This window comes from Larimichthys crocea, chromosome X (assembly GCF_000972845.2).
Source record: "Larimichthys crocea isolate SSNF chromosome X, L_crocea_2.0, whole genome shotgun sequence".
Classification (NCBI taxonomy): domain Eukaryota; kingdom Metazoa; phylum Chordata; class Actinopteri; family Sciaenidae; genus Larimichthys; species Larimichthys crocea.
Window position 1 is genome coordinate 20,444,989 of NC_040020.1, and position 21,209 is coordinate 20,466,197.

General features: G+C 43.2%; 1 protein-coding gene and 1 long non-coding RNA gene across 2 annotated transcripts; both read left to right on the plus strand.

Annotated features, from left to right (window-relative positions):
* The first annotated feature begins 485 nt into the window (after positions 1 to 485).
* LOC113746642 (uncharacterized) lies at positions 486 to 4,102 on the plus strand. Its single transcript, XR_003463008.1, has 3 exons — positions 486 to 577; positions 711 to 1,029; positions 3,946 to 4,102. It is a non-coding gene; the product is annotated as an uncharacterized LOC113746642 (long non-coding RNA).
* A 6,411-nt stretch (positions 4,103 to 10,513) lies between these two features.
* Positions 10,514 to 17,055, plus strand: LOC104921555 (E3 SUMO-protein ligase CBX4). Its single transcript, XM_010734129.3, has 5 exons — positions 10,514 to 10,842; positions 11,045 to 11,088; positions 11,665 to 11,730; positions 13,379 to 13,445; positions 14,307 to 17,055. The coding sequence occupies exons 1-5, from the start codon at positions 10,774 to 10,776 to the stop codon at positions 15,792 to 15,794; spliced, it is 1,734 nt and encodes a 577-aa protein (XP_010732431.1). The 5' UTR covers positions 10,514 to 10,773; the 3' UTR covers positions 15,795 to 17,055.
* Positions 17,056 to 21,209: the final 4,154 nt, after the last annotated feature.

The window sequence follows — 21,209 nt, forward strand, 5'->3', positions numbered from 1 at the left end:
GTGATTTTATTCAAAAGTCAACAAAAAAAAGGCTTCATTTTTTTGAATATTTGACTCCTTAATTATATGGAATGTAAAAGAAAATTTGAAAAGAAATACATTATAAGGAAATTATTGATACTCATGAACCAAGTATTCAAGTTATTGTATATAAAATGACCCAAAAGTAACTACATCCATGGCAGTAAAGTGTCATATCACTTATCCTTCTCCAAGTAGGACATCTTGTAATTGCCTGAATTGAATATTCATGTCCCAGCTAGCAGCCCTACTCCACTTTCTGTTTCTCTCTACAAATAATCAAAAATACCATTTCATTTCCCCCAAATCAGCCCCAGGTCATGTGCTGACGATGAGATGGAAAACACAGCGTGTCGTTAAGCTGCCAGCTAATCAGTGTTGGCTAGTAATCCCCCCCTCTTTCCGTCATGTCTTCCAAACAGGCCCCTTCTCTCCCTCCACCACCACCACCACCACCACCACTGCTGCTACTGCTGCTGCTGCTACTGCTACTGCTGCTGCTGTAGTCAGCCCGCGAGATGGATGGCACAGCCCTAATCACCCCCTGCAGTGCACTGTCAGCATGGCTGCAGGCCGCTCTTAACATTTACACCACATGATCACACACGCACACGCAATAAACACAAGGCAATAAGTGAGAAAATCTACTCTCACTCCTCTCACTCCTCTTCTTGTTTCACATCCTTCAGCCTCCACTTCCCTCCCTCCGCCCTGCCCAAGGCCCACCACACACCACCACTTCCCTCGCTGTCACCTTGGATGGATTCAGTGGGATGCGGCTGTGTCCTGAGGGCTGAGGGAGCCAGTCCTCCTCCTTCTCCTTCTCTTCCTCCGCCTCCTCACGGGTGCCTTCCCGCCGTTATCTCCAGGCTGGAGTCTCATCAGCCTGCGCAGTAACTCTGGCTTCCAGCTGCCTCACCAGCAACTCCGACAGGGGAGAGGGCTGCCAGAGGAGCCGGAAGGGAGGCCGCTCCTATATCAGCATCCTCTCATGTGGCCCGCTTCAAGGTTACTCTCAAGGCATGCTTTCAGTCAAGTCTACATTGAGGCAGACACACAAACACACACACACACACACACACACACACACACACACACACACACACACACTCACACACAGTGGTTGGCATTAATTTTAGTTAGAGAATTTTAGTTTAGAGTGTCAGGAGTGCAGATTTCAGCACAGTTTGCACCATTTGGAACTGTTTCATTGTTTGACTGTGTGTAGCTGGTCAAGTGTAAACAGCATGATGTGCACACATCACTGCAGTGCAGCTACAATGGAAACATTTTCAGCATCTTTAAACATTTACAAGAAATGTCAGGTTCCTGCGTCACTCCCTCTAAATCAAAGACCAGGGCTCCTTCCTACACTTGTACAGTGACCTTTAACATTCATATACGGGGGGATATAAATCATAAAAGCGGCACAAAAACTCAGAGGTGTGTCAGTAGACCAGGGTCTGTATTTATCCAACTGTTTAAAGTGACATTTTTAACTTTAGGTGAAGGATAAAAGTAAAAATCCTTCTATGCTGGTAGACAAGATCACGCTGTGAGGGATGACTGGAGCGGTGTATCACACCCAACAGAACAACTGCAGGAAATACTATCACCACCTCACCATGAAACTGTGCAAACTTTGTCCGCTGAGGAAAATTGTGAAATGTGCTTAGAGGCTAAACTCTGTAGGAGTTCTCTAGTGTGAGAAATAAACCCCTGGTGAAGCCCAGGTTTGCCGCACGTCAGATGTATCTCTGTAATTTGATTACCTGGGAACTTATCACATTAAAATAAAATATTAACTCAGGTGGGAGCCCTGTGTTAGAGTCCTGCCCTGTAAGGGCCTTATGGTTTTAGTTGATGTTGTACTCCCTGTTGTTACTAAATAAAGTCATGTTAAATCAAATCACTACAAACTAACACAGATTGGCTCCAGCTAAGAAGTATTGTTTGCACTTGACTTCCTTCCTTTATAGGATCTTTAAGGGGTACAGGGTACATACACATTGCACAGAGTGGTATGTTTGGAGTCTATAAGGGCCAAAAAGCACACATAAGTCCTCCACTAACAGATTTAAGTATTTGACAGAAAACCTTTGTTAGAAAACAGAGGTGTGGCGCTTGAAAGACAAGAGGATTTACCAGGGAGGGGAGGTCTAGAGAAAGATGCTATCAAGTTGGATTATGAGAAGTGAAGCGTCCAGCATTTTTAGAGCTTGACACAGACTAGTTATGATATCTAAGCAGCTGCTGCTTCAATTTTGGGAACGCAATGGCATTTTCCTCTGAGTCTCATGAGCCACACACTTTTAAATCGCCGCGGTACTCCATTAATAACCTTTTCTCCTTCTATTTTACGTGAAAACGCTTGCAGTGTTTTGGGTGATGACAGGACTCTACTGTTGTGTTTATCTGATCTGAATCCCTGACAGCTGCCGTCCGTACGACTGTTTCTTGTTTTATCCGCTTTTAACCATCACATCAAACTGAGCAACTTGTTCTGCGCTACTGATGGAGCTGTGTGCCAAAAAGTCTATAGTTTCCAAGTTTCCAGGGGATGGGAGTATGATGAGTGGGAAGGGTTGATGGAGTGTGGGTGTGGAGGATGTCAGGGAGAACAGTCTTCTTCTGTCTATCCTCCCTGCCGTTGTGGTTATTCTTGTTCTTAGGGTACCTGAATCTCATCTTCTTCGGCCCCTTTTTGAATCTCTAATCTTAGCCCGTCTGCTCTTCTCTGAAATGCTTCCCAGCTGCTTCTTTTTTTTTATAGTCCTCTGCTTTTCAGTGAACTTGTTTTTGGAGCTTCTCTTCTCTTTTGAAGAAGGGCCTCTTTTTGAAGGCTTCCTCTCTGGTGGCCAGCTGCTTTGTGAAGCGCCTCCTCTGTTGCAGCCAGCTCTCTCTGGAAGCTTGTCTCCAGAGTGTCACGTTCGGTTTTCCACAGATCCTCTTTCCATTTTCCATCCTTTGGCTCTCTCTCTCCCTCTCTCTCTCTCTCTCTCTCTCTCTCTCTCTCTCTCTCTCTCTCTCTCTCTCTCTCCTGATGTGTGGGCAGGTCCATGAGGCCCTTCTCTTTTACTTTCAGCTGCCCCTCAAGGTGGCTGCTGCTTTGTGACTTTCCTCCAGTTGTAATTATCTTTCGCTACAGCATCACTTGTTTCAATGTTTCAATTCAAATAATCAATAAGTGTAGTGTTAATAAGATGGATGATAATGACATATTGGGCAAAAGGTCTTATTTTCAGGACAATTTGCTGTTCTTTTCTATCATTTCCTCAATTTCAAACAGTTTGTGTATCCAAATACAAACCAAATTTGTGTCCATAATATGTTTTAAGTTATACTGGAATATGATTTTACCGTTAATTTAGGTCTTAGTTTGCTTAGCTGCAAACCTCATCAAGTTCATTAGGTAAGAAGGACATAAAATTCAAATCTGTAAGTTAAATCAGTCCATTGTTCATTCATCATCGTATAAAACATGAGATGAAATTTGAATCACATGCTGATCTTAAAGCTGTGAAGGCTGTTTTATGTCAGTGTGTTTTAACACTGATGGGAGAAAGTATGGATGTTAAAAAAAGGTTGTCAGGACTTGGGAAAATTGTGTCAGTATAAGAAACTATTTTGAGACTGCTGAGCTTTTAATCAATCGGCCGTCTGGTTATGACATGCTACAGCTCTGTTGTTCTTGGCACCTCTCTGTGTAACTTCCTCACGTGCCCTTATTTTCCTGGGATTTCCGCCAGCCAAATCAATTCCCTGCCTGTTCTACCTAGACACAACTGTGTGTATGTGTGTGTCTGAATGGCTCATGTACATGTCTGCTCCCCTCTTGACCTGTTGACCTGATCATCTAATGAAACCATGTGTCCACTCCAAAATCCAGACTCCACTCAGCTGCCGTCTCTGTCTCTCCTCCAGCCTCCCCACCAACAACACACGTCACCTGCCAGACGCGCAGTTGCGCCGCTTTCCGTTGGCACAATTGGCAATGGGAAGGAGCGACAGACAAAGAAACCTGGACGGACGGATGCTGCTGCGCAGAACAACATCTCCCGGGAGTCATTTGGTGGAGTAATAACAGGCCAGTAAGCGTCAGTTTATGGTTCAACATGTTGTTGTCCACTTGGCTTTGTGTTTTCATTTGCTGTGCCAGGAGCTGAGCTGGTAATGGAAAGTGCAGCTTATTGGTTTCATAAAGCAAACGCTGAAGTCAATATTCACATTCATAAACTCAGCTGATTGTGAGTGAGTCAAGCGGCGGAGGAGAGGCACTGTACAGCTAATGGGCTGTAAATAGATGGAAAATTCATTGATATGATAAGTAGTTTCAATTTGTGTGTGTGTGTGTGTGTGTGTGTGTGTGTGTGTGTGTGTGTGTGTGTGTGTGTGTGTGTGTGTGTGTGTGTGTGTGTGTGTGCAAGATGTAGGCCTATGAATGAGGCTTAACCCACGTCACTATCAGCGCAAGATCCATTATGTAGACTTTTGCTGCAGTGAGTCACAGAGTGCAGCGGTCACTGCTCGTCAGTCATGACTGCTACCTCTGACGTTCACACACACACACACAGAAACACACATCTTCATCAATTACATGTCTAGATAGGAGTCTGAGTCACTGTAATGCACACACACACACACCCCAGTCTAAATGTATAGGAGACAGAAGAACAGCTTGTGTCGTGAGCCCGGGCGCTGTTGATGTAAGCACGAGGAACTCGGGCAGAAACCTCTCATGAGACTCAGTTCACCCATGAGTCATGTGCACCTATTAACTTCTACGTCATTACACTCCAGATAAAAATAACTTCATTGTCAGCATCACGTCTTGAATCTCCTTTTTCCATGTTGCTGATTCATGCGTCACTCTCGTTTTGTGCATCACTAACACCTTTTGAATGATGCTCAAAGGAGGAGATAATGAGTGTGACTTGATGAATCCTGAAGAATTGACTCCTCCTCACCTCGGCAGGTTAAAAACATTTGTCAGTCACTAACATGCGGTGGGAAATCAGATTCTTTAGAGGCAGCTCTGGAGATTACATTTTCCTTTTGTGGCTGCCACAAAGACAAATCTCTGGAGAAGTGAGATGTGTTCATTGAACACACCGCTGCTGTTTATTATCTAAAATACATCGTGTCATGTTCAACACACCTGTGTGTGTCTAGTTTAGAACATTACACGTGTGGTCATTCGGTCATTCTTTTACACACACAACAGCCTATACTTATCACATGTAACCATCAATCCCAAAAATAAAAGTAACTCTCACTGTCAGACGTTTTATTTTTTTTTAAAAATCAGCATTAATCATTTGATTTAACTGAGTGGCAGTAGCCCAGTTCGTAGAGACTTGGTTTGGAAACTGGAGGATGGGGTAGTACATGTCTATGAGCCCTTTGTGTGTGTGTGTGTGTGTGTGTGTGTGTTTGAATTATGTGTATTAAGGGATTAATAAAGTCTTCTTAACATCAAATGATAAAATGTCTCTACAGGTGCTATGTTAAAAAATGAAAACCAATGTGTTTTTTGCCTGAATAAAGTTTCAAATGTCTTTTGAGTTTTAAACAATAATAATCCTGTTCTCTCTTTTTTTTCTCTCAGTCTGTTACTGTTACCAAAAGCTCAAAGACGTCATGAGCACAGGCTGAGCTGCTGTGATGACTCACCTGTTTGATCTTTGTAAAAAGAAAAAAAGCCGAAGCAGTTGTGTGTGCGAGTCCCAGCTGAAAATAAAATGAACAATGAAATGGAGTGATGACAGTTTGGGTTGTTCAGCTGTGGCCGTCGACAAACCACAACTGTAACCTTTGCACTGTTTTAATACCTAAAATAACATGAACCCCCAGTGCACTCCATGTGACATCAACTGTCAAACCTTCAGGAGCTGACAGACAAACTGCCTCGTTCCCACATGAAACCTTTTCAGTTTATCCAACAACTTTTTGAAAGCTGTAGAGGACTATGCACTCTCTTAGCTGATGTTCAAATACGATTCATGAAAAAGTCTTAAAGTCCCTTATCCCTTCTTTTGCAGCAGATACGCAGTCAGGTTGTTTGTGGTAAGCTGTTTTACTGTCGTGTTGAGTCCACTGTGGCCCACTGGAATTAAAAATATATATGGTTTTCAGTTCTGAAATACATGTGACCAGACACTTTGTAGATATATTGGAGAAATTACATTTATTGTTCATCATCTGTTTTGTAAATTGATTAATTGATTGTAAACATTTTCAGAACTCGTACTTCTTCACAACAAAAGAAAGGGAAACATTTGGACATGTATCATGCAGTGTTTTTTTTCTCCAGTGCACTTCAAATCATATGGGGCTGAATGTGGACAATGAACTATAATAAATAATATAATGCTTTAAGGAAACCTTTAATTGAATCAATTCTATGAAAACTAGTACTGAGAGAACCTTTTCTTTAGTCTGCAGTGTGTCTGTGCTGTTAACTGTCCTGTAGGGATTATAATTGATCTTATAACAGAAAGTTTTTTTATTTTGAATTAATAAATGCCACTTCAGTATATTCAGTTCTTAATGAAGCATAATGTTTAGAGGGCTTTATGGAAACCTCCTCTATAATTCTTTCTTCTTCCGAGTCTTGATGATTTACACGTCTGTGTTTCTGCTCTCCTTATGAGCATGTATATGCTGGTATTAATCACATTGTTTCCATTGGACTTTGTTTCATGACACCTTGTCTCCCCTCCGTCCTCCTGTTTTTCCTCTGCTGTCATTTGATCCTGCAGTCCAGCACTGTGACGCGCTCACACACCGTCATTTCTTCCTACGTGGAAATGTCATGTTAATCAGATGTCCTCACTTACAGGGAGAGCTGTGGCGTCATGGGATCCAGCACTTGTCCATAAACATCAGCTCTCCAGTTTACCTGCTCCTCACTGTGTGTGCAGCAAACAGAAACCCCCCTTTAATTGCACTTCACAAATAGTCTTTTCAGTTCCTCTTTGAGTCATTTACTTAAACACATTTACTGTAAATGATGATCTGTGACAAACTGTCATCTGTCTCAAACACTCTGACAGATCTGATCATTTTTAAGAAGGCTAAATCTTTCCAGTTTCATGTGTTTCACTCCTCCAGTCCAGTCATTGTTATCTGCTTTCTTCCCTTCACTATGTCACTGCTTGAAAATTATCACTATTTCCGTTTGCCCTTCTCCTTTAATGATATAAAGACCAGCATGGTAATCATGTGCTTTAGATGAGTAAGAGCTGAGATGCTGTGCGTCATCATCTTATCTAACTTGAAAAAGGTGGAGAGTAAAGTTTAAATATTTAACAAATGACTCTGCAAACAATAAGAGCTGCAGGTGAAAAAACAGCATGCTAAATGATGAAGATGATGATTTATTTCCATCATTACTCCTTTGTCTCAATAGTTTTGATGGAGTGTGGATGCTGTGGACAGAAGGGCTTGTGGTTAGATTTCCTCCAGTCAAATTGCTGTTTAAAATAAGCTCATTTCCCTGTGGCTTTGTCTTGTCACACGTGTCTCCTTTACAGGGGGAAAGTGATCGTGTTCAGCACTTCTTTCATGCGCAGTAATTAAAGTCACTTTCACCGCTGTGGCAGCCTGAACCTGTTCCGTGGAAGAAAAAAAAAGACAATTTCATGTCCACGAATAGAAGAATGAAAGCAGAGAAGAATGTTCAGATTTTTCCTGAGAAATTTGGCAGTAGCCTCGGGGCACTTAGTGAACTTGTACTTGCGCTGGAAGAGGTCCAGGTGTTGATGTAGATAAAGACGAATGCGGTTTTTGTTTTTGTTTTTTACATCGGAATTATCAGTGATCCACAGAGATACCACATTTGCTTGTTTTTTTTTTGTTTAGTTTTTTGTGCGTAACGTGTTTGAGTTTCGCGTGGCTTCTTTTAAATTATTTTCTATACAGTTTCAAACAGCTGGACAAACAACAAACAAACAGCTCGTTTCGTTTTCGTTTCTTATTTTAATGGTGTGCGGGTTTCTGCGTGCCGCCGCTCCACTAATAACACACGCACGTGCTATAGCATCACATTCCATCCGCCTCTGGAGCACGTGCCATGTTCCAAAGCTTTTTACATTTAGATAAAAAAAATGTCGCGTGAGCGCTCTGTGTATGAACCTTTGGCCGTCATACCACCACTGTTCCACCGTTTATATGAGCATGTGTGATGAGAATGAACCAACAGTGTTATCTGTTTGTGAGCATCATGTTGTTGTGTGGAGGCAGACAGGTGACATGTGAACGGGCGCGTGGCCGCCTGATAAAACCTTCGTGGGCACTGTTTTTGTTTTTGTTGTTGTTGTTTTTAAAGAGTGACACCTTCCACCTGCGCCCTCCGCTCCCAATTGACCACAGAGTGTCTCGTGCTCGTCGTTAATTTAGGAATGACGCAGCTGAATTAGCAGACTCTGTTGTGTGCGCGCGCGCCGGAGCTGCTTGAGCGCGAGCCCCGCCGAGCTGCACACGGACCCCGGTGAAGGATAATGGATGTGTGGACAGGCAGCGTGCGCGTGGATCGCCACTTGAAGCGCACGGACGGTGTGAATGTGTCACGGTGCTTCATCTCGTGTGATGGCACACCGCAGATTTGCGCTCATTGCCTTATAAGGAAAGACAGTCGTGCCTTTCTGCAATAGGCCGAGCGCCGCAGCCTGCGGGAACCCTGCACTTTAACCCCTTCACTGCTGAATTTTATTTGCTCCAACCGTATCAAACAATGCAATGAGGGCTTCACGGACAATTTAACGTTTTTATTTTGAAAGCAATACATCGAAAATGTTTACGAGCTTTAGATAGAAGTGTTCTGAATGATTATTAAGCTCTGGATATATGAGCCAGAGGCAGTTAACAGCTGGATATGTGTTTGTAACCCTCTCGTTGTCCTTTAACATTTCTTTAATCATTTTCTCTGAAGTGCAGCATTGTGTGCTGGCGTTTCCAGACGAAAGCTAAAGGTTTAGAGCCCGTGTGCGCCTTCAGTCTGTCAGATCCATGATGGTTCATACCATGAGTCACGTCTGCACCGTGCCAAGTGTTAACGGAACCGGCTGGTGCCTGTCCTGTCGGGGCTTCGCGGTCAGAAATAACCCCGCTGGAGATAAAGCCGGCGGGGTTAGAGGATGCTGACCTATATAGGCAGTTATGGAACCAGGGGCTATCTTTTAACACCGCGAAAATCCAGCAGAAAATCCCCGAGACATCTCAAGTGTCATCTCTTTGTGTGACCTTGACTCAGAGAGGATATGGAAATCTATTCATTGTAATGCGCAGAACAGCGGCCGGGCTCTGATCGCAATTTACCTTTAACACAGGCAATGATTCATGGTGCATTATCATCCTACAGAGGAGCTCTATCTGAGACTGTCGGAGTTTGTTTTCATATTTCACCAGGATTCCCCGCAACAGACGAGGCCTTGTTATGGAGGCGGCGATAAGTCAATAAGTCAGTGTCGAACAGACTGTGGCCTTAAACGTTGCTTGGGCCTATCGAGAGTTTTCAGGTGGAAGAACTCATTTTGTTCTATAGCTTGTGTTATAATTACTCGTCCATAAGGCTGTATCATGTGTCCGATATGATAAATACACGCTGCACAGCTGTGTGGGTGTTATACTGAGCGCGCATACACGGCAAAACATCCCAAACGAACCGGACTGTTGACGGGTTGTGACTGAAAACACAGCACGGAGCGAAGAGGCCTCGACGAGCTGCAACATTAGAGTTAGTGAGCAGAAACACTGAGGCCACCGCGGCTCGCAGTGAGCCGCTCTCCTCTTTCATAGCTCCCTCTTGCAGTTGGATCTCGCTTCACATGCAGCGACACAGGAGGGAGACTTGATGCGTTCAGGGTCCCCCACTTCAGCTCGTACATTGTAAAACTGCAGTTCATTTCTCGCAAATGTCCTGACTTTTGGTCGAACTTTTTGGAATATTATGCGTGATTTTTATTAGTGTGACCATTGCTTTGCCACGTGTGTAGATTTTTCTTTCCAACCAAACACAACAGCGCCTGACGTCATTGGTACGCCTTCTCAGTCTGAGGGGAAAGACTCGTTTATATGAACTGAAGCACACAAAACACAAGTCTGAAGGAATTATTGTCTGTCTGTTGTGTTGTGTCGTGGTTTTATGTTACCATAGCATAGCAAAGAGATGTGATAACTGATGTCTCAATAAGAAGAAGAGTTGAAACACCAATAGCCTGACGTAGAGATGCTCAAACAGCAGTTAATGTATAATAAAATCCATCTCTTCAAACAGCTGTCCTGCCCCTCACTAAATGCCACGCTTTAGTGTATCACTTATCATGGAAAACTCTGACTTTACCTCCATCATAATTATCATCATTTACAGCTTTGTTACATATTGTTCATAAGCGACCGAAGTCGTGATTTCACCATTTCCGAAAGCGCCTGAACGCAGCACGGGAACAACCCCCGCCCCGATTACCTCCCCCTCCTCTGACGTCACGCCAACGACTATTTGCATGAAGTGTTTTCTTGCTGCAGCTTCAACTCGCCTGCAGAACGAGTCTCTCCGAGGGGGAAAGCGAGGGAAGAGACGCAGTCAGAATACGAGGAGGAGGGGGGCTCTTGTGTTTCACATCAGAGGAGCAGCAGGGGGAAAAAAAACTGCCTGAAAACAGAGGATAAGGTGTCGGATACTAAAAGCAGAAAAAGAGAGAGAGAGTGAGAAAGAAAAAAAAAACAGAAGATCCGCTTCTCTTGTATCGGAAAATGGAGCTACCCGCCGCGGGAGAGCACGTCTTTGCGGTGGAGAGCATCGAGAAGAAGCGCAGCAGAAAGGTTCGTCACAAGAGCACTGAAGGACATTTTTACACACATGCACATGGAGAGGAGCATCACCTCTCTCCCCCCTTCACTCACCTTCTACGTGTTTTGCTTTTCATTTCATCATTTTTCTAAGATGACTGCGATGGCAATGCAGAGTGCGCTTTGCTGCGTAAAGTAACGTTACGCTAATTATCCCGTTTCTCTCCATTCACAGGGGAGGGTTGAGTATCTGGTCAAGTGGCGAGGATGGTCTCCGAAGTAAGTTCTCTTTGAAATCACAACAGTATTACTCATGGTGGTGACACAACATTCAAAACACAAGTGTGTGTATGTGTGTGTGTGAATGTGTTCATCCGTGCGAGCGTGGGCGCGCAAATGGGCGGTTGCGCGTTCTTGCTTTGGGCGCTCGACGCGTTGGCCTCGATGATGGATGTGGTTTTACAATGTATGCAATCCCCAGTGTGCCAATTAAAGGAAGACATGTCTATAATTGAACCCTGTGTTTGAGAAATGCCCATATATCTACAGTTGAGTGGAGGCTGGGCCGTTGTATCCAACCCCCCACCCCCCTACAGCCGTGCGTAAAAGTTACTCATGATTTATTACACGTGCATCCACGGGGAGCCCAAGTGTCTCAGCATGTTGTTTACACATGTACATGCCTACAAATATGAGCTATGGGAGGATTTACGAGTCCAGGATTAGGTTAGGGCCAGTTGAGGGTCGTTTTGGTGCAAAAATTCACCTTCTATCCTTAGACCAGTGCCTGGTAATGTCTGTCACTGTCTAACAGGCCAGTGTGTCCTCACTGCTCATTGTCTCCCCTCTGAACAGATACAACACGTGGGAACCAGAGGAAAACATCCTGGACCCAAGGCTGCTTGATGCTTTCCAAGACAGGTAAGTTCTGAGTTGCCTGTATGGTTCTTGATTTGAGTGTTTGAAGTAGAAATAATCTCCAGTTGGATACACTCTCTGCATAATCTGTCAGTTAAAGGTGCAGTCCATTGAGGTTAGGATGAGAGTTAATGGTGGTGTCATCAGAAGGTTGAGTTAGGGTTAAATTTAGGTCAGAGTTACTAGAGCAAATTGTGACACTTTGCTGCATCGACTTTTTGTAACCTGATAGTTATTTGAGCTTCAGCATCAGGTTATCATGCTAAAGGGCTTACCTGCTGTCCCACCGCCCAGTCACCAGATACACCTGTGTCATCTTCCACATGATTAATGATTGTGCGAAATGATGAACTTACCAAAAGTTCTGTTTGGCTTATTTCTAATTTAACTTTTTTTTTTTTTTAGACTTTAATTCAAATCAAATTCACATGTGTAAGTTACATCATTGGTTTCTAAAACTATTTGTGATGTCACAAAGTCTTGTTCATATGTCTTAAACTCAGATTTATTATTTTTCCACCTTTAACAGGTGAATGTAAAAACAGGCTTCTAGTGTCAAAAGTTACATATACATCAATTTTGCACAGTGAAGCCCAAACATCCAAGTGTAGTAATAGAGTAAAATATATGCTTTGAGCGGATAGGGAACCTTCTTTACATCTGCTTATGATGTAGTGGAAAGGGGGAAGAAAATGAAGACCAGAGTGAGCAGGGAACTAAATAGCAGCGTAATAATTGTTATAAACCAGAACCAACGAGAGTTGAACCAACTTCCTAACCTCATGTTCTCTATTAGTAAAGAACTCCTTTTCTGTGGTTCAAAATAGAAATTAGCTGCTTGGCTAATTGCTAAATAGTGTGTTGAGTGACTAACCAGACAGCGCCACATGAAGGACAGTGTAATTGAATTTTTTGAATGCATGGCATGTTAAACTGTCACTGGCTTTTCTCTCGGCCTCCCTCAGCTTTTGCTTACAGCGACGTTTCAGGTGCAGGTCACACGTTAAGGCAAAACATCGACATCACTCTGCGTCTGTTTTTGCAATTACTTCTCTCTCTCTCTAAAGAGGAGAGATTTTATTGAAACTAATTGCGTGTCTCTCCAGGGAGCTAAATCGTCTGAATGCCAGGCTATGAAAATACACTGAGTCGTCATTGTAATTAGATGTGAGGGAGGAGGGTGGGGGAGGGGACTGACATCACTCCTGTCTGCGGTATTGAGTTACTGCCTTGGAGAGAGACTGAGGAAAGCTAAGGAAAGTCAGAGAGGGACTGGTCTTTATCTTCAGCTGTGGATACAAACATCACATGGGATACTGAGTGTTATTTTGTGTGAAAAATGCCTCATCTGAACCCACGTTGAAGCTTTTTGTAGCAGTGAGGGACAAGTGTAAAAAAAAGTATTAAACATGAAGGTGCGTCAGGATACAAGGAGAAAATGTAAATACACAATAATGACATTTTAAAAAGTGTGCGCCATTGACGTGTTCAATGGATTTCACTTTGCATCTGGGAGTGTAACTCCAACCTGTAACACAGACTCAGTGTTTTCTAATTGAGGAGGACACCCATGACGTTGTGTTGCCATGCAACAGGGACTCATCTGTGTGAGATGGTTTCACTGATTGGCTGTTGTTTTTCTCTCCCACAGGGAACGTCAAGAGCAGCTGATGGGATATCGCAAGAGAGGACCCAAGCCCAAGCACCTTCTGGTTCAGGTGAGGAAGAAAGTGATACATAATGTGTCTCTGTTATAAACTGATTAATTTCCAACCAAAGCTGAATAACATAATTCGAGTTACCTTCTCAGACTTCAAAAAGCCACACACCACATCATACACCTGTTTTCACCCCCCAATGATGAGATAACTGGTTTTCATGTATAAAATTGGTGCAGTGTCCTTTTGGAGTGTTTGGAAAAATGTATTAATTCATTAATATGTAAGGATATATTATCTCTATTACATTGTATAGAGACCAGTTCCCTGACCTAACAGTTGTAGCTAAATGACTGTGAATCGTACATTTAGCGCATCAATCACCGATCCAAAAGGCCAGGGGAACCCCTCAGAGGAGTGGCTTTTGTTCCTCTCAGGAGGGCGTTGGTGGTAACACATGGGATAAAGTCAATGACGGGACACAAAGCAGCCAGTGACATTCCTCCGAGCTGAGGTCACAGCCACAGGAGACACTTTGAAATGTCACTGTGATGGCCAGGCCGGTGGCTGAGAGAGCTGCACAGGAACTGTAGGAGGCCTGTGTGAACATGGACCAAGGCCCCTGAAATAAACCGCATGCTCGTTGGGGCCTCAGAAGAGCCCCTTTACACATTCCATGCACAGTTTTTTCAGTGCGACTCATGGGCCTCAATGAACCATGGCTTTTTGTTGTAGCCTTGACATAGACACATGTATAGATACTGTAGACAGTTTAGCCATTAATCAAATGCCCTACAGAGGAGGACGCCTTTGTCTTTAAACACTTCTGTAAAAAACCCAGAAATTCCCCAATTCTTGGTGTAATACTGATTGGCGTTAATGTGCTTTTTTAATAACACAAATGACTGTCTGGTCTTACAGGTTCCTTCTTTCGCCCGGAGATCCAGTATTCTGGCTGACCTTCATGAGGCCTCCCTGGACGATGAGAGCTGTCAGAAGACCAGCCCCATCACGATGCTCCGTCCCCAGGGCCAGCAGTACCAGCTGAACAGCAAGAAGCACCACCAGTACCAGCCGCTGTGCAGAGAGCGTGAGAACGAGCAGCAGGCTAACGGCAAGAAGTTCTACTATCAGCTCAACAGCAAGAAGCACCACCACTACCAGCCGGACCTCAAGGTGCACGAGCCCATATTTGCTAAACCCAGGGAAGTTAAAGCTCCAGATTTGGCTAACAAGGGGTACAACCTTCCCCCGGTGCTGCAGCAAAAGTGGGTCCGGGACAAGGACTCAGGCTGCCTGACCAAAGTCAAGGATATCACCATGGAGCTAAAGAAGCTTCCAGCAGACCTCAATGGCCACAAAGAGCCAGAGAAGGTCAAACCTAAAGAGGATGCTTTAGCACAGTCGAATGGTGTTAGCAACAGTAAGCTAAAGATTGTCAAGAACAAAAACAAGAATGGGCGGATTGTTATTGTCATGAGCAAGTACATGGAAAATGGAATGCAAGCGGCCAAGATTAAAAATGGTAATTCTGAAGGTGCTGAAAAGGCGCCGCAAGGGACAGACAACAGCACAGAGAACCACCTTGAGAAGATGAGACTAGTCAAGAAGCTCGGCCTCATGAATGGATTTGCAAAAAACCTCAAAGACAAACCAACTGTTCCCAGTTCTGGATTTAACACAGATTGCCCCAAAGAAAAGGAACAGTCCCCCAAAACGGAGCCAACTGTGACGGAACAGGATAAACATGTTGAGGTCAGGGGGCAGGGGCAGCTTCCAGCGGATCAGCCTTTACAATTGACAACCAAGCCTAATCTGCTCTCCCTGCCTTTGGATAGGGGAGTTCCCGCCCCACTGGACAAAAGAGGAAACCAAGGTGGATTTCAAGGACTAAAGCGACACTTCTCGGACACAGACTACGTGGAGCATGGGAGTAGTAAGAGGTTTTTGAGCTCCAGGAGTATCAGCGCTCCTAACACAGTATCTTCACCCACCCAAAGCATCAGCATCCACCAAAACGGACACCAGAGTCACATTGGACTGCAGGACTGTGGGTACACAGACCAAGAGGAACCTATTGACTTAAGCATTGTCAAGTCCAGGCCTAAACCTGCCCAGCCAGAAACACACACACAAGCTGAAACTGTAACACAAGCTCAAACACACACACAGGATGCAACAGACACACAAGCTCAAACACAGACGGACGCACGGACAGAAACTCAGCCCCAGACTGAGACACAAAAGACTACAGAGGAGGAGAAAGTGGATTCATCGACCGTTTCTAACCATGAGAAGAGAAAAGAGGATACATTTTCTTCTTTCCAGCCTTTCCTTGGGAATATAGTGATCACAGACATTACTACAAACTGCCTAACAGTCACGTTCAAGGAGTACATCACAGCGTAACTGAACTGGGTACCAACTGTGTAACTGTATAAATGTACATTAGATATATTTGTATTTTCAGATGCTTGAATGTACAAATGGACCCTTGATGTTGTTTTCATTTTGTATAGTTCAGTTAAAAAAAAGAGCCTTTATCGCATTATTTGCATATTTCTTCTTATAAGCTCAACCTGTTGTTACTTCTGGAGATTTTTATCACATGCAGTATCTAATTCCAGCTATTTCAAACGTAGTTTAAAAAGCAAAATTAGGTCAAATAAATGTGGGAACTTTGATTGAAGATGCACTTAACTTGTAAATACTCTTCACTTTTCTTTGGATGTAATTTGATTATACACTCGACTGTCTGCATCTCAGATAATGCTCAAAACAAAATGTAGGCTATATGGAGAATTTTGTAAGGGAGAAAAATTATATTAAAACATGGTACATTACACTGTGTGTGTGTGTGTGTGTGTGTGTGTGTGTGTGTGTGTGTGTGTGTGTGTGTGATTGTGTGTGAACAGATGGACAGATTTAAACAAGGATGCATGCTGCTTGGACAGATTATGCCATTAGGCATGCTTAAACAAGCAGATAAAGAAAAATGAAGCGCCTATCTGTCAATAAATGTGATTTGCATTGTTGAAAGGGGAGATGGTTTTTAAATGAAATATTATTAATGGTTAATGTTTGATATATGCTCCTTTTATTTGACTTCTGTTCAAAGGTAAAGTGTTTTCTTTGAGTCCTGCATCTCAAGATCTGATACTGAGGACATGTCACTTCCATGAAGACAGCTGATATACAACCCTGTGACTATTTAGTTTATGTTTGGGACTCAAAAAATTCATTTGAATTATATCAGTCACAAATCTGTTAACACTGCCAGTTGAGCTGTGTAATCCAACAGATTAGTACCACCAGCTGGGTGCTCTGTGCATCACTTTTTCATGTTTCTGTTGTTTGGCACCCTGACATGTCGGGTGTTACTATTGTCTCAGTGTCACATTTTGAATAACTTTTGCAGCAAAGCGGTCATTAAAGTATGTGAAAGCACACACTTGTCATAATCAGATGTCCTCTTGTGTCATGCCCCACTCTCTCTCCTTCTTTAGGAATCCCTTCCAGCACTTTGTGATCTGAGGTGCATTGAACTGCTCTGTCAGGACGTTGATTGGATGCACTTTTGATGTTTTGTGTGCAGACTAAAAAAAAAAAAAATGAAGGCTTCCAATGAAAGATTTTGCAATAATAAAATTGTTTGCAAGTGGTATATGGACTTGTGTGCACTGTGTCTCTGTTTCTGAAAAACTAAACATGATGGCTGGCATCTTACATCACATGTGACCTTGGCTTCCCACGGAGAATTAAAGATTTTAAGGGGAAAGGGCGGCAGCTCTAAGCCAGTTAAGAGTAACTGGCTAACATTACCTCAGAAGTTTCCAAATCTGTACATGGCTCTATTTGTGGCTGTGTGTGTGTGTAGGCTGCGGGCCGCGAGGATTATTACAGAGCCTGAGAGTTTATTTTCAGATGGGCTACCCGAACCAACTATTTGCCTTGTATGCGTGCAGGTCAGGCCTGGTTTACTTCCACATATGGTCATTCATTTAAACATTCACATCAATTTCTGAAACAAAGCTACTGATAAAGGTAGTTTACTATCGGGTTTAATTGGGGCCTGTATAAGCAGTATATTATATTAAACATATATGCTACATAAGAAAGAAACTGAAAGATATAGTGATGATTGGATATTATTTGTTCTTTTCTGTTTCATAAATTACAAACAATCCCTCCACCTTTCCGGTTTCACGTGTCTTTTGAAGAGGATACTGGTCGTTTAAAGCTCATAATTTTGACCTGAGCAGCTGTTCATGTCAGATGTTGCTTTGATAAATCCTGCTGACACGCTGAGAGGACACGCAGCAGGAGGTCGGCTGATTTCTTTGCATAGGTTCAGCTTAAATAACAGGACGGAGGCTTTTATTTCCACGTTTCCACGGTTTCCCGTGTCTTACATTCCAGCCGTGTGGCTGCTGAAGCACACACACCGTTGCTGCTCCTCTGAATAACTGCAGGGTGCTTTAAAGGGGAGATGTGCGGAGGAGCTCCCGTCTATAAACCTCCCGAAACATTGCTCCTGTTTCCATCTGAACGGCTAACATCTGTCCGCTGTCTGTTATGAAATGATTGATACCCGCCTTTCACCGACGCTCTGAACACGTGACTTGTGTGTAACTCGACGACCGAAACGATAGAGGAGGCAGCTCTCGACCATTTCCTCGGCTGCAGCCCGCCAATAAAAACTGCTTTCTGCTCGCGTTAATGTGAGCAACGACAGAGAAAATGGCTGTCCTCTCTTCCCTCCATCCACTTTCTTTTCTGCCGAGGCTCCGCGAGGCGCTTCGCAGCTGCTGCGCCCGACAAATAATTACCACAACGCACGAGCTAAAGAGCCGCGGCGGGAAATTCCCCCTCAGGATTTAAGAGCATATTATTTCCTGTAAATATCATATAGCTTGTTTGCTTATAGGCAAAATAAAACCATTAAAGCCCTCTGTCATCTGATACAGCCTAAACACAACAAGTGTATAAGATGGTGTACATAAGTCGATCCACCCTCTTTTCCTCTTCCTCTTGTCGGTCAGCTCGTGTTGAATTTGTGCATGCATGACTTGAGCCAGGCCTCGGTAAACTGGTAGGGAGCTGTTCGTTTCTAAATGATTATTCAGGGAGTCTTTCCAGAGAAAGGCTGGCGTCTCTGAGACAAACCTGTCCTCCGGAGTCCTCTTCATCAGGCCTGAGTGCAGATTAACTCCACGTCCTCGAATACAAAGTGCAGATTTTTGAACTGCGTCACACATTTTCTAAATTAAGTCGCACAAGCTGAATAAAGAAGGAGGCTTAAATACAACATTTGCAACCTTATTTCAGGAGTCAGGAGCTGAACACACAAAACAGCCTCTGCACACCTGCAAAAAAATCATATAAGTTATGAACTGTTGTGAGCTTCAAAACTCCTTTATTTTGAAAGAATTTATTCGTTTAGAAAAAGAACAACAAAAATCCTCTCAGGGTCACAAACCCATCACACAGCTCCACTGTCACAATGTCACAACATTTAAACCCATCACACAGCTCCACTGTCACAATGTCACAACATTTCAAATCTATCTATTCACAACACCGACCAGGCCTGCGTGTTTCCGCCCTCTTTAATAACTCCTTAATAAATTGTTGCAGAACAGAACAGATCATGAGGCGTTCACTGTCTGCTATTATGACGGTGAACGCCTCATTTACAGTGACTAATCTGCTGCTGAACAACCAGCTGTATCCAGTATGATGACAACCAAAGAAAAAAAACAGGTGAACACATCATCCTGCGATGACTGACGCATCCGCCCGCATGTGTGCAGAAAGGTGGTGTTGCAGAGGTGGGGTTATGTTATGGCATGTTAAACACAGGGCCTGTTTTAAGCAGGTTCCAGGAGAAAGAAAGCCCGTTTGAAAGCACCTGTTCTGTGTGGTGGTTACCTGCGTGACACCTAATGCCTCACCTTTCCATTAGCTGCTTATTACCTATAAATGAGTAAAAATGAATGAAACCTCTCTAAGGGGCAGGCAGGGATGCAAGAGAACCCCTAAACAAAGAAAAAGAGGAATACCCTTCAATTTCAGCCATTTCAGATCTAGATCGCCGCTCCTCATCTGTTTTTTTTAATTATCAACCCTCTCGTCGTAGATTCGGCTAAATATGGACAGAGGATGTTCAACCCCCTCTCTATCTTCCTCTTTCCATATTACTGCTTTTTTCCATATCACTGCCTTTGTGGTGTGGCAGGGGTTTCCCGTTTGTGCGCACCAGGATCCCGCGTCTTGCCCGGATACAAGCCAACCAATGGTGTTTTAACGGCGGCAGCACTGCTGCACTGCAGGCGCGCCGAGACCAATCGCATCCAAAGGCTGAGGTGCGCCCGTCTTCCCTTTCTGTCTCGCTGAGTGTTCGTAACACTGGAAAAAATGAGTGCAATCATAAAGTACATACTAAAATCATAACATGATCAGACAAACCTGGTCCTTTATTAAGAAATGAATAGACGGTTTGAATTTTACGCAGTGGTGGTGTTTCTCTGCTTCCCTCCAAAGATTCCGATGCAACATTTTAAGTCACAGTTTAGCAGTAAATCTTTATAAAAGGTTGATATCTTTAAAGAAAAATCATGTTTGTTTAAATGGCCTCAGATGGATTTACTCTCACTCTCTGTGACCTTTCATCCAAGGCTACAGTAGATTAAAGAAAACAATCTGTTTGATTGGGTTCACGCACAGTCCCAGTTGTGAAAGCAACAGACGGTCTGCGCTCCGTGTCACCTCTTCTGAACTGGACTCTTCTTCGTTAGGCCTCCAAATGAATGTTCTGTCATCCTGCATGAGTTCAGTTTGAAGGGACCCACCTTCACCAGAAACAAATGAGCAGAAAAACTGTTTGATCACACAGCTTACATTATTTATTTACTTGTTTTGATCTAATTTAATCCATCGTGGCCCCATGCAGCTTGCAGACACAGCCATAAATTCATAAATCGCTTGTCCTGTGGATGACTCGTTTAAATTAAACCATCGGCCCAATTTGTTTCAGTGCGGGTTGTTCTCGTCTTGAAATCCCGCTAAAGGCGTTCGCGAGGCCTAACATCTTGTCTCATATCAGCCAGTGAAAGGACACGTTTCATTGGGTCTCTTGAAATTGAATTTAATCTTATATTTAATAATCTTAAACTAATTAAAGGGTGAAGCTATTTGATTGTTGTGACTCTGGTCCGTAACGACACAATGATGATGTTTCATTCACAAAGTTCATCCAGTTTCACTCACAGCAGACAGAGAAAGAAATACATGTTTCAAATATTCCACTTTATTAAATGTTATTCTGGTACTTATTATTATCATTATTATTATCAGTATTATAGATCAGGCATTTCAAGAGTTTTCTGTATTTACATTTACATCTTTTATTTTCTATGTAAATCGTCAGTGGACATGCATGGCGCATCGATATAACAGACTTTAACCCTGATGTGACTCTCGCTTCGGTCAAAAAAAGAAAAAATACAAATAAAATTAATTAAAGCAGCATTCTATTTTAATTTAAGATATCAGCATGGTCGGTAGTTATTAGTCCTTCAGGAATATGATGAGGTAAAAAGTCCAGAGTCCAGATCAAAGAACGATTTAATGTTCAAAAATCAGTTTTCAGACATCGACTCTGTCTGAAACAAGAAGTCGCATTTTTAAGGCTTATTTTTTTCTCTCTGTCTCTCTATCTATTATCGCCCTCCGTTGTTTTCTCTTTAATTAAATCAAGATAATGAATGAAAGAAGAATGATTACGGTTCAATAGAGATGCGCATTGTTCCCACGCACCTCTGA